Source organism: Lucilia cuprina, chromosome 6, assembly GCF_022045245.1.
Source record: "Lucilia cuprina isolate Lc7/37 chromosome 6, ASM2204524v1, whole genome shotgun sequence".
In the NCBI taxonomy this organism is placed as follows: domain Eukaryota; kingdom Metazoa; phylum Arthropoda; class Insecta; order Diptera; family Calliphoridae; genus Lucilia; species Lucilia cuprina.
Window position 1 is genome coordinate 13,949,720 of NC_060954.1, and position 12,998 is coordinate 13,962,717.

At 30.3% G+C, this 12,998-nt stretch overlaps 1 protein-coding gene across 1 annotated transcript; it reads left to right on the forward strand.

The window, feature by feature from the left end:
* Positions 1–804: 804 nt before the first annotated feature.
* LOC111682004 (mucin-5AC-like) lies at positions 805–12,998 on the forward strand. The gene is made up of 3 exons (XM_046955303.1): positions 805–2,416; positions 12,485–12,769; positions 12,843–12,998. The coding sequence occupies exons 1-3, from the start codon at positions 1,036–1,038 to the stop codon at positions 12,980–12,982; spliced, it is 1,806 nt and encodes a 601-aa protein (XP_046811259.1). The 5' UTR covers positions 805–1,035; the 3' UTR covers positions 12,983–12,998.

Genomic DNA, 12,998 nt, shown 5'->3' on the forward strand with positions numbered 1-12,998 from the left:
TCTGTTCTAGTTCTGTTCTAGTTCTGTTCTAGTTCTGTTCTAGTTCTGTTCTAGTTCTGTTCTAGTTCTGTTCTAGTTCTAGTTCTAGTTCTGTTCTAGTTATGTTCTAGTTCTGTTCTAGTTCTGTTCTGGTTATGTTCTAGTTATGTTCTAGTTATGTTCTAGTTCTGTTCTATTTATGTTCTGGTTCTGTTCTAATTTTGTTCTAGTTCTGTTCTAGTTTCGTTCTAGTTCTATTCTAGTTTTGTTCTAGTTTTGTTTTAGTTTTGTTTTAGTTTTGTTCTAGTTCTTTTCTAGTTCTGTTCTAGTTCTGTTTTTGTTCTGTTCTAGTTCTGTTGTATTTATGTCCTGGTTCTGTTCTAGTTCTGTTCCATTTCAAGTTCTGTTCTGGTAGTGGTTCTAGTTCTGTTTATTTTTATTGTTCGTAAATCGGCGCATACTCCATTAGGAATAATGAAATAAATACAAGACCTAATTAACTTAGAATAAGTTCTATGGTTCTAAATTTTGAGAAATAAATTTTCTACTTCTATATCAAAGATGTGACAAGCCTAAAATACCGATTATCTTCAACATAGGGCACATTCGTACACACTACATATTTATATGAGAGTTTAATGATTTCAAGATAAACTCCCGACAACGAAAACATATGTATATAAAAAACCCAAAAACAAAACCTCAGCCGAAACAATAAAGAGAAAGAGAGAGTAAATATCAATTAAGTACGACAAAGAGTTAGAGAGTTGGCGAATACCGAAAAGTTTTGTATCCATGAAGATTGTTTATGGAAAAAATATCCGTACTTTAGTATTTCGCAAGACGGCTACGTGAGTTGAACGATCGTTAAAAAGAAAAATATTAAAGAAAAAAAAAAGAATAATAAAAAAATACATAAAGGAAATAATAAACGATAGTTAAGTGAACAAAAAAAGAAAATAACAAAACGTTCGATATACAAGAACAAATAATACATATTTAACGAGGGCAAATTTTAGTTAATAATTGAAGTGTTTTTATAAATAAAATATAAAAATGAAATGGTTCAAGTCCAGCAAGAAAGAAGAGGAGGAGGAAGAGAATAATGCACGAGCTTTAGTGAGACAAGATCCCAGGACTAATGTTAAGACCACCACAGCACAATCGGAAACCACCAATACTACCACACAAAATTCCACCATATTTAATAATAACAAAAATACCGTTACTTATCAATCCACCAAACAAACTGTAACATCACGTCAAACGGCTCGCATAACGGAAATTACAAGTAGACGAACCCCCACCCCTGAGGAAATTGAGGAAATGATGCGTTTGCTGCATTTAAATAAAAAACCCGAAACTAAAACGTTTACCACAACAACAACCACATCGAGTGTTCCGGTTAGACGTAATCGTCCGGGTAACTTGCCCGCTTTACCCTCTTCTCAGCGTAACTCACAAAATGGCATATCACCCAAAAGTGCTACAAAATTTAAAAATACTGTTTCGCCAGTATCACGTCTTATCTTTAACTATGAGTCATCTTCACAAGGGGCCGGTGGTAGTGCCGGTGATGCCTCTTCGAAAACCCCTAAAACACCAACAATAGTTAAAACTTCGTCAACAACAGTGACAGAGAAAAATGGTCGTACCATAACACAGCGTGTCGAAGAGCATCGCATTAAGTTTGATGTTAAAAATTTCAAATTATCGACGCCAAATTCACCGTTAACAAAGAATTTTTCTAGTGCCGAAGATAGTTATAAATTTGATGCCCGACCCATGTTGCCAGCCTTGCCAGCAACCTCTCGTTTGAGTAGCAGTAGTATTGGTAGCAATAACAGCAGCACTAGCTCTATTTTTAATAAAACCACGATCTCAAAACCTACCTCAACATATGCCACAACCTATACCTCGCCCTATAAACAAAGGGAATTGAATCGTGTGCCTAATACTACCACGACATTTTCTTCCAGCACCAAACCTTCCTTAACTACCAAAACTGCTACAACAACATCTGCCAAACCTAATACTAGTTCCAGTTCCCTATTCACCAACACCACCACTAAACCCAACTCAATATTTAGTTTAAGCACGCCGAAAACCACAGCCACCACTTACACCTCCAGCATAAGTAAACCCACACCACTTTTCACTTCCTCGAGTACTACTCGAACCCCTACCACCACAGCAAGTTTAAAGAACTTAACACCCACTTTGGTGGTCAGTGGTAAGACGATTACGACACCTTTAAGTAAACCTGGTTATGCCTATATCTTCAATAATGTTATCTTCGATAATCCCAATAATGAGGAACGTGTGGGCAGTGCTGAAGATGTTAAGGCTTTGGTGCAAACTTTTGAATATTTCAAAATGAAAACTACGGTTATAGAAAATGCCAAAGTGGATAAAATACGCAAGACAGTGGAAAAAAGTAAGTAGAGAAATCTTTTTTTTTTAACTTTAAAACAACCGGTTAGTTATTTCAGAGTTTTATTTTAACTTTTTTATACCCTTCATCTTCGTGAGAAGGGTATATATGATAAGTTTGTCATTCCGTTTGTAAATTCTATAAAATAATTTTCCTATAAAGTATATATATTCTGGATCCTTATAGATAGCGGAGCCTATTAAGCCATGTCCGTCTGTCTGTTTGTCTGTCCGTCTGTCTGTCTGTCTGTCTGTCTGTCTGTCTGTTGAAATCAGTTTTTAGAGGTCCCCAGAAATCGGCGAGATCCGAATCTTCAATAATTCCGTTAGACATGCTTTTGAGAAGATCGCTATTTAAAATCAGCAAAATCGGTCTATAAATAACGGATATATGAGCAAAAATCCTTCACCTTTGTGAGAAGGGTAATTTCTATAATATAATTTTCCGACCCTATAAAGTATATATATTCTGGATCCTTATAGATAGCGGAGTCTATTAAGCCATGTCCGTCTGTCTGTCTGTCTGTTAAAATCAGTTTTTAGAGGTCCCCAGAAATCGGCGAGATCCGAATCTTCAATAATTCAGTTAGACATGCTTTCGAGAAGATCGCTATTTAAAATCAGCAAAATCGGTCTATAAATAACGGATATATGAGCAAATATCCGAGACAATCTCTGAAAATTTCATCAAAAAAGCTACATTCTTTTCATGCTTTGTTAAAAAAGCAACAACAACACTGTGAATTGGATAAAGATGTACATGTGCGTGTGGAGATGTATTTGGTTTTATTCAGCTGTGTATTTTTTTTTTTTGTATGTTTACATGCTGTTCTGTTCTCACGAAGGTAAGAACATGGAGATAAAGCAGTAATATGTTGGTAATACAGCTCATATTTGTTTGAGGGTGGTAATACAGTTTGACGGTGGTATTACAGTACAACGGTTAATATTTCTTTCTGCAACAGTTTATATTTGTTTGTGTGTATGTTATGTGTGACATGTGTGCAGAGATACAAAATAAATAATAAAAACTGTTTTTTAAAACATACTTGATGAAGGGTATATAAGATTCGGCACAGCCGAATATAGAAATATTACTTGTTTTTTTTTTCCTTTCAAGCTAAATGTTAATTACCATTTAGTTCCAAGAATTTAAGTAAAAACAAATTTGATAACTTGACTCTCTGCTTTTGTTATTGTATTTGTTTTTATCAATCTATAATAATTTCGATTTATGATTATTATAAAAACACAAAACAAACAGAATATTTTGTTTGTTATTGAACTTGCTAATACCTCAAATAGATACGATATGAGTACAATTTTTTTTTTTCAATATTTAACAGAAATAGCCAACCACCAACTATATAAGCGTGTGTTGACTTGATTCTTTTTATAACTTATGGAAGTAATAATAACAATAATTGAAATGAATTTAATTTTTTAATTATACTCTAGTCTAAATAGTTGTATCTATTATAAAGTTAAAGCAATTATTTAAAAAAAAAAAAAAAACTCGTCTAACGAAAGGTCAAATTTATAAATTTTACCTTTAGAAGTCCGATGTAAATGAACGATAACCATGAGTCATGATTGTATTTTAAGTAGAAGTTGTTTTTAGGAATTGCCATCGTTGCTTATGAGTTATAATTTATTATATGTTAAGGGCATTTCACACGATCACACTTTACGTACGTAAAGTCTAATGAAATAGTTAAATAAAATACGATTGGTATAAAACAATAACAAAGTAAGATGGAAACAGCTGTTTCACTCTTTTCTATGTGTTTATATAAAAATACATCCCTGATCTAATGCCACCTGCTTGTTTTTTTTAACATTTAAAAAATTGAAGAAAGCCATACGACTGTAAAGCTTTTCATCCGTATTATCTCTTAATGTGTGATGGTATAACCTTGTCCACACTATAGAACCTTTTGTTGAGAAACTTTTTCTTAATTCTCTTTTAAAGTTTTCTTAATGTCCACACATAGAAACAATTTTTAGAAACTACGTGTTGATTGCATTGATATGTTGTTGTACGAATGAGAAGAATAACAAAACAAAACAAGATTCCGAGAAAGGGAAACTCCATACCGCGAAAGAGAAATGAATGATATTCTTTCTCTCTCAGGCAAAATCAAAAGTTGTCTAGTGTGGACCGGCAGTATCATTACATATTGCGTTTAGACGATCCCATCCGAATTAGGGTTCTATAAATCGACTTTCGAATAATCGACTTTTTGTCGAAAATATTCGAAGTGTACTATTTCGAAAAATGTCGATATTCTCTATGAAAAAAAGTCGAATAGCCGACTTTGTAAATAAAAGACGGAAAAAGTCGAAAATAGTTGGAAATAGTCAGAAAAAGTCGAAATTTGTCGAATAATCGAAAAAAGTCGGAAACAGTCGAAAATTCGAGAAAAGTTAATAAGTCAAAAAGTCGACTATTTATAAAATATTAAAAGGTGAGTTTTAATTAAATGAAAAAGGTCAAATCGTCATTTCATAAAATGCAAAAGTCGTTTCAACTACAAAACCCTAATCGAAAAGTCGGAAAAGGTCAGAAAAAGTCGAAAATAGTCGAAAAGTCGTAAATAGTCGAAAAGTCAGAAAAAGTCAAAAATTAAAAATTCAATAAAAGTCGGAAAAAGCGAAAAAAAATTGTTAAAGTCGGAAAAAAGTCAAAAATCCGAAAAAATTGAAAATTCAAAAAAAGTCGAACAGTCGACTATTTATAAAATACTAAAAGTCAACTTTTAATTAAATGAAAAAGTAGAAAATTGACTTTTCATAAAATGCAAAAACTCTAAAAACTAGAGAATCATAATCTCTACTCTTCTAGACAAAATTTCGACAGATCATATTACTTGTGTGATCGTGTAAAGCCGGCTTTACTTAAGCTTCCATCACACAACTGCCGGTCCACACTAGAAAGCTATTTTTGGGAAACTTTTGATTTTGCATGGGAGAGAAAGAGAAGGAATATCATTCATCTCACTCACGGTACGGAGTTTCCCAATAAAGTACTGAAAAAGACCCGAGGAAGTGAAGATTTTGATACAAGCTTTTAGTCTAAATTCACTACATCTAAAGTCATTCTTAGGAAGTATTTTTTTTTTTTGAATTTTAAACAAAATTGTATTCCTTTCGCTTCTTTAAAAATCAATAAACATCACTTCCATAAAATGTAAACTATTTTACTTAGTCCTACTTTTTAACTGATGAACTGATGATAAATGTTATTCTTTTGTTTTTGCTGATATCCTCTTTCGTAGTTTAGTAAAAATTTAACCTAAATCGGTAGCTCTTTAAACTTTGTGTTAAAAATAAAATTTTTTTAATAATAATTTCATAAGTTGTACAAATTGGATCATTGGTGTTCCATTGCATTTTTGAATATAGAATTATACCAAAAAAAAGTACCATTGTACCAATTTTGCCAACCCTGATTGACGCCATCACACACACACTGGGAGAAAATACGGATGGAAAATTTGACAGTCGTATAGCTCTCTCTTCATATTTTGCAATGATTCAAATAAACAAGCAAATCGATTTAGCTCAGAAATGTATTTTTACGTAAACACAAAGGAAAAACCACCTGTTTTTATCATACTTTGTTATTGTTTTATATCAGTCATGGGCAAACACATACCACCATGTGTATATTTGTGTGCGTTAAGCAGCAGAGAGACGTCTGCACGTTATAACAAAATGGTGGTACACTGAGAAAAGTTTTGAAATTTGTTTTCTATTGCAAATACTTTTTACGACGAGAAAAACTCATGAACTTTTGGGCATTTTAAACAAAAATGGAATAAAGGGAAAGAGTTTTTAATTTAAGAATAGTAGTAGTATTTTTAAAAAGTAGTATTAAATAAAACTACTGAAATATCATTAAGAAAATCACGACTTTCTATTCGATTTCGAACTTTTAAGGGATATTACCGAGATATTAACTGAACTTAATTTAAAGTTCAACTAATCTATCCAAATCAATGTTTCCTTAATATGCAATAAGTCACCAATGTGTTGATCGGTTAACCTATTCCGCAATTTACTTAAAATCAGTTTCATACTTGAGAATGCCACCTCACAGTTATATGTGGTGCCAAACATGGAATATAGCTTATATATTTCGTTTTTTAAATTGAAATATTTTGTATCATCTATCTCTTGCCAAAATTTTTCCCCAGATTCCATAGGAACTTCAAAATCATTACGCATTTTATGCAATTCTTCGTGAAGAAAAGCATCTTGCTCTTCTATTTCACATCTAAGGGGATTATCATGTATTTCTATTGTTTTTTTTATAAATTTTAAGTCTTGAAATCTGTCATTGTAATTCTTTTTTATGGACTCAACTATTTTGGCGTATTTCTGAATACAATCAAACGTATTAAAATTAAATTCTATGAATATTGATGAAGTTTTCTTAAGATTTGATATACTATGACTTTTTAATTGATTTATTAAGAGATCTAATTTTGTACTAAATTGGTGAATAATTCTATTCAAATAAAATATTTTTATATTTTTACCTTGCAGGCATAAATTAAGGTCATTTAATATCTCGGTAATATCACATAAAAATGCGAAATCTAATAGAAAGTCGGGATTTTCAAGACAATTAGTAAGGTGTTTTGTATCTTTATTGGATAAAGTTTTTAAAAATTCGAGTACTTCTTTTCTTAAATGGAAAAATCTTTCCAAACTTTTGCCTCGACTTAGCCAACGGACTTCGGTATATAAAAGTAAATCTCCATAATCCGAATTAAGGTTTTCTAGAAAATCTTTAAATTTTCTGTGTGTCAGAGAATTGTGCCCCCCTCTTATTATATTTATTATTTTCATAATGCCTTTTCAAAAAAAAATAAAGCTTTTCTACATATAATTTTATAACATACGACGCATTGTGCCTCACCGTCCATGTTTCTATAAAAAAGAAATCATTTTCCCAATTTATATCAAACATTTTGCTAGGTGTAATAAAAGAGAAAAAATCATAAGCATAAAAAAATCCGCAACGTGATCTTGCTTCTACAAAAGCTGAACAGCAACTGATTTGATTTTGATCTCTGAGATCGTAACAAAGCAACAAACAAGTGGTCATTTCAGTAAAACACAGACACACTAATACACACAAGCTTATAGTGTAGGTGTGGCAACAAAGCGTCAGCAGTATTTCTTGGCCTATGCACGCGTGCATTAGAATTTCAGTTTTGCTCGTGACTGTTTTATATCAATGCATACTATACATAAATCATACGATTTCCGCGGATAGATAGTACACAAAAATTAAAATGTTTGATTTATCGATTAGTTTAACTTATGGGGAATTCTTTTGATTTAAATTTAAGTTTTCATAAATATCCATATTACATTTACAATTGTCTTCTTCTTTTTTATAAAACATGCATTGTTTTGATAACAAACTGTGCTTTTTCTATTGTTTTGTATGGCAACACGGCGAATTTTAATTTTGTACACAAAAACATCAAGGGGGATTAACATCAAAAATCTATTTATTTTTAGATTTACTAATCTTATTTTAAATATAGTGAAGCTTATTTATGCCAACATTAATCGGATACTAATGGGTTTGTTTCCATTTTTAAATTACCATTGTTAATACATGTTTTCGTCATCATTTAAGGCGAATATTTTATTAAATGACAAATGAAATGTCTAACGGTACAGTGTTCACCTCTTTCTGGTGACTTTACGATTTAAAAGGTTAAAATTAATAAATTATCATTGTAATTTTTCTTTGAATTTAATTTAAAGAAAGTTCTTAATTTTATTTTTTTTAATTTATCATTTTTTTATTTATCATAAATTTGTAATTTTTCAATTGTTTGTTTTTACATAGAATTTAGTTATTACAACGAAAACTAATTAAAATAAAAAATGATGATCAATTAAGCAACAGTTATTGTAAATATAGACAATAACAAAATTAAAAGTAGATAAATTCTTGAACTTTCCATCTCTGGTTATTATAACAGTGCACAGTGGTATAGGAAAAAAAAGAGGGAAATAATTCGGTAACTTCTAAACGGTTAATCCGATTTTAATGAAATTTGGTATGTACAAAGAGGAGGTGTTGTCAAGTTTAGGTTTTGAATTTGGATCTTATAGGCCAACCAGGGACCCGGCGGGGGGTCCTTAAATTAGGACACCTCGGCTATGTTAAATTTTTAAAACGATCTTATTTCTTTATTTGAGTTCCGATTAAAAAAAAAATTTCGTATATAGAATCTCCTCATCAAGCACTATAAAAAATGTAGCAGCAAATTATCTCTTATAGTTTAGGAGATATTCGCATTTGAAAATTAAAATTTTAAAATTTTTACCGTCCTTTCTTTAGTTTTTTGATAATAGCGGGTCCAAATATTCTCGATTTTTCATCAATATATGTAACAAATTTAAGAGTTAACCTTATGGATGAAAATAATAGTGCTAGGTAAATTTTCTAAAAGATGTTGAGTTTTCCCTAATTAATTTGTCACGTAAAAAAACATTAGGTAGGCATGTTATATATCAATGGAAAGGTAATTTTGTCCATTTTTTCAAAACTGTATATAATTTTTGAAAATTAAAAAATTCGCGGAATACTTTTTAAAAAACAAAAATTAAAAAATGTTTTTTATTCAGTTTTTGCGAAGATACAAATTTTTCAAATTGCAATAAAAATTTTATTTATGAATATTTTTTGATGAAATTTTACAGTTCGGTAGATTTTTTTACTCAAAATCCAAAATTAAATAAAAATTTCGAATTTTCTTAATATAAATCCCGGAATTCCCAAAAAAGTTTTAAAAAATCCCAAAAATGGGATTTTTTGGTTTTTTGCCTATTATATCCATACCAGGGGCGGGGTTATCGAAACCCGTTACAAAATGATTAAGAACATATTGGGTCATATAAAACAGGTCACTATAATATGATATCGACTATTAGATCTGAGAATTTTTGCTCAAAATTGAATTTTCCATAAAAAATAGGGTTTTTTTTGGATGGACCTTGTCGCCTCGGTATCAAAAATTTTTAGGTTTTGTTTCATTTATCGTATTTTATTTAAAGTCAGCTTTCCAAAAAGTATAAATTATATATACATCTTCTTAGAAACATTTTAGATAACTTAAAAAGAAAAAGATACTTTTTCCCAAAAAATGGCAAAAAATCGCCTTTTTTAATTTTTTAAAAATGCCTATAACTTTGGACTCAGTCATGATTTTTACATAATTCTTTCACTGCTTGATATATAAACTTGTTGTTAAGCGAATAAACAAAAAAATGGCAAAAATCGGGAATATTTGGACCCGCTATTATCAAAAAATGCGAATATCTCCTAAACTATAAGAGATAATATAGAGACATTTTTTATGGTGCTCGCTGAGGAGATTCTCTATACGATTTTTTTTTTTAATCGGAACTCGTTTTAAAAATTTAACATAGCCGAGGTGTCCTAATTTGAGGACCCCCCGCCGGGCCCCTGGTTGGCCTATAAGGTCCAAATTCAAAATCTAAACTTGGCAACACCTTCTCTTTGTACATACCAAATTTCATTAAAATCGGATTAACCGTTTAGAAGTTACCGAATTATTTCCCTCTTTTCCTATACCACTGTGCAGTGTTGCATTTGAATAGATCAAAGTTTAAATGAACTATATATAGGATTTTCCTAACATTTTTTAGAAAAAAGTTTCTCTACCTATTATTCAAAAAAAATTAAAAGTAAATCCCCTTTTTATTCTAGATAAACAACAAAACTTGTGCAAACTTTTTTTCAAACAATAAACACTTAATTGTGTTTTGGCTTTTTGCAAAATTCTCTTCAAACAATCTAAAAATATAGAAAATTTTTGCGATAACAACACACATTCGTTTATTACTATTATTTTCAAAATTTTTGTTATCACACATATGTACATGTGCAGCTATTTACATACATACATATGTTAGAATTCTTAGTTAATATTTATTTTTTTCTATTATTTAATTTAAATAGTAAAAACTTTGTATACAAGTTTTTGTATTTGTTATTTTATCTTTAACGATTATAGAAAACTAATGTAGCTGAAGTCGTCATTAGTCATTTTATAGATTTTTTTTAAACAAACAAAACAAATGCAAAATCGACACAACCAAACGATTTCTTATCATCAATAAAATGCTTAACATTTTAATCAAAATTAAATAAAATGACGACAAGCACAAATTCTCACTGCTATGTAATGAGAAAACTTTATGATTTATAGATCTAATACTTATTTTAAGAGATTACGTGTTTTTAATTGTAATATACAAAATTGTTGTTTGACCCAATTAGCTTAGATATAAACTAAACTGTTTTTAAAAAGTTTATAAGTTATAATAATTCCATAGTCCAAACTACAGATTCGACATTAATCCACACTTTATTCTACAGGCTCAACCATAGTCTTAACTGTTAACTATAGACTAGACTATTCACTAAAGTAAAGATTACTAAACTATAGATTAAACTATAAACTAGATCAGATTATCGATTAGATTATAAACTAGACTATAGACTAAACTATACTATACACTAGACTATAGAAAATACTATGAACTAGACTGTAGACAACACTAAAGACTACAATAGAGACTAAAATGTAGACTAGACTATAGACCAAACTATAGACTAAACTATCGACTAGACTACAGAAGAAAAGTATATGCTAGATTATAGGCCTACTAGACTAAAGATTAGACAACAGACTAGACTAAACTATAGACCTGACAATAGACTAGGCTATAGGCTAGACTATAGGCTAGACTATATACTAGAAAAAAGACTTCACCATAGACTAGATTATACAATAGACTATTCAATAGACTAGGTTATAAGCTAGACTATAGGTTACACTATAGACTAGACTAGAACATAGACTAGACTGTAGACTAGACTATAGACTAGACTATAGACTAGACCATAGACTAGACCATAGACTAGACCATAGACTAGACTATAGACAAGACCATAGACTAAACTACAGAATAGACTATAGACTAGACTTTAGACTAGACTTTATACTAGACTAAACTTTAGACTAGACTTTAGACTAGACTATAGACTATAGACTATACTATAGTCTACACTATAGACTACACTATGGAATAGACTATAAACTAGACTATAGACTACACTATAGAATATACTATAGAGTACACAATGAAATAGACTAAAGACTTTACTATAGACTACACTGTAGACTTTACTATAGACTACACTATAGACTACACTATAGACTATACTATAGACTACACTATAGACTGCACTATGCTATATATACTATACCATAGATTACACCATACTAGACTAGACTATAGACTAGACTATAGACTAGACTTTAGACTACACTATAGACTATACTATAGTCTACACTATAGACTACAGTATGGAATAGACTATAGACTAGACTATATACTACACTATAGAATATACTATAGACTACACAATGGAATAGACTAAAGACTATACTATAGACTACACTATAGACTACACTGTAGACTATACTATAGACTACACTATAGACTATACTATAGACTACACTATAGACTAAACTATAAACTAGAATTTAGACTAGACTGTATACTATACCATGACTACACTATAGACTAGACTATAGACTACACTATAGACTGGACTGTAGACTAGACTGTAGACGACACTATAGACTATACTATAGACTACACTATAGACTATACTATAGACTACACTATAGACTAGACTATAGACTAAATTATAGACTTTACTATAGACTTGATTATAGTGTAGACTATAAACTAAACTAAAAAGTAGGTTTAGAAAAATACTGTAGACTAAACTAAAAACTAGAATATTAACTACACTAAAGACTAGTTTTAGATTATACTATAGACTAGACTATACAGTAATCCAGAGTATAGTGTAACATATTGTGAGAATTGTAAATTTCATTATAGCTTAGATTATAAACTAGACTATAGTCCTACACTGTAGACTAGATTAAAAATTAATAAAAAAATATTATTAATCTTAATTTTTTTTCCTTTCCAGTTCAAACGAAAGACTTTAAAGAAAATGCTTGCCTTGTCATTGTCATACTAAGTCATGGTACTAGACATGAAGAAATTGCCGCCAAAGATGGCCACTATTCCATAGACGATCATATACTATTTCCCATTTTACGAAATCCAACATTAAACGACAAGCCAAAGTTATTTTTCATACAAGCCTGTAAAGGTTCGATGGAGACAAATGGTTATTATACCGATGCTGTACCCTTTAGCAGTCCACATGGTAGTGCTAATGAAATTTTAAAATGTTACAGTACATTTGAGGGTAATGAAAAAAAAAACAAAATTATATTATATATGTTTTCTATCTTATTAACTTTTATGGAAATTCTTTAAAGGTTTTGTTTCCTATCGCACCGAAAAAGGTTCCATGTTTATACAGGCCCTGTGTCAGAATCTTAAATTATTTGGTAGCACTAAAAATATCAAAGATATAATGGAATTGGTGACGCAAATTGTTAAACAACAATCACAGTAAGTAGTTGTGTTAAGAA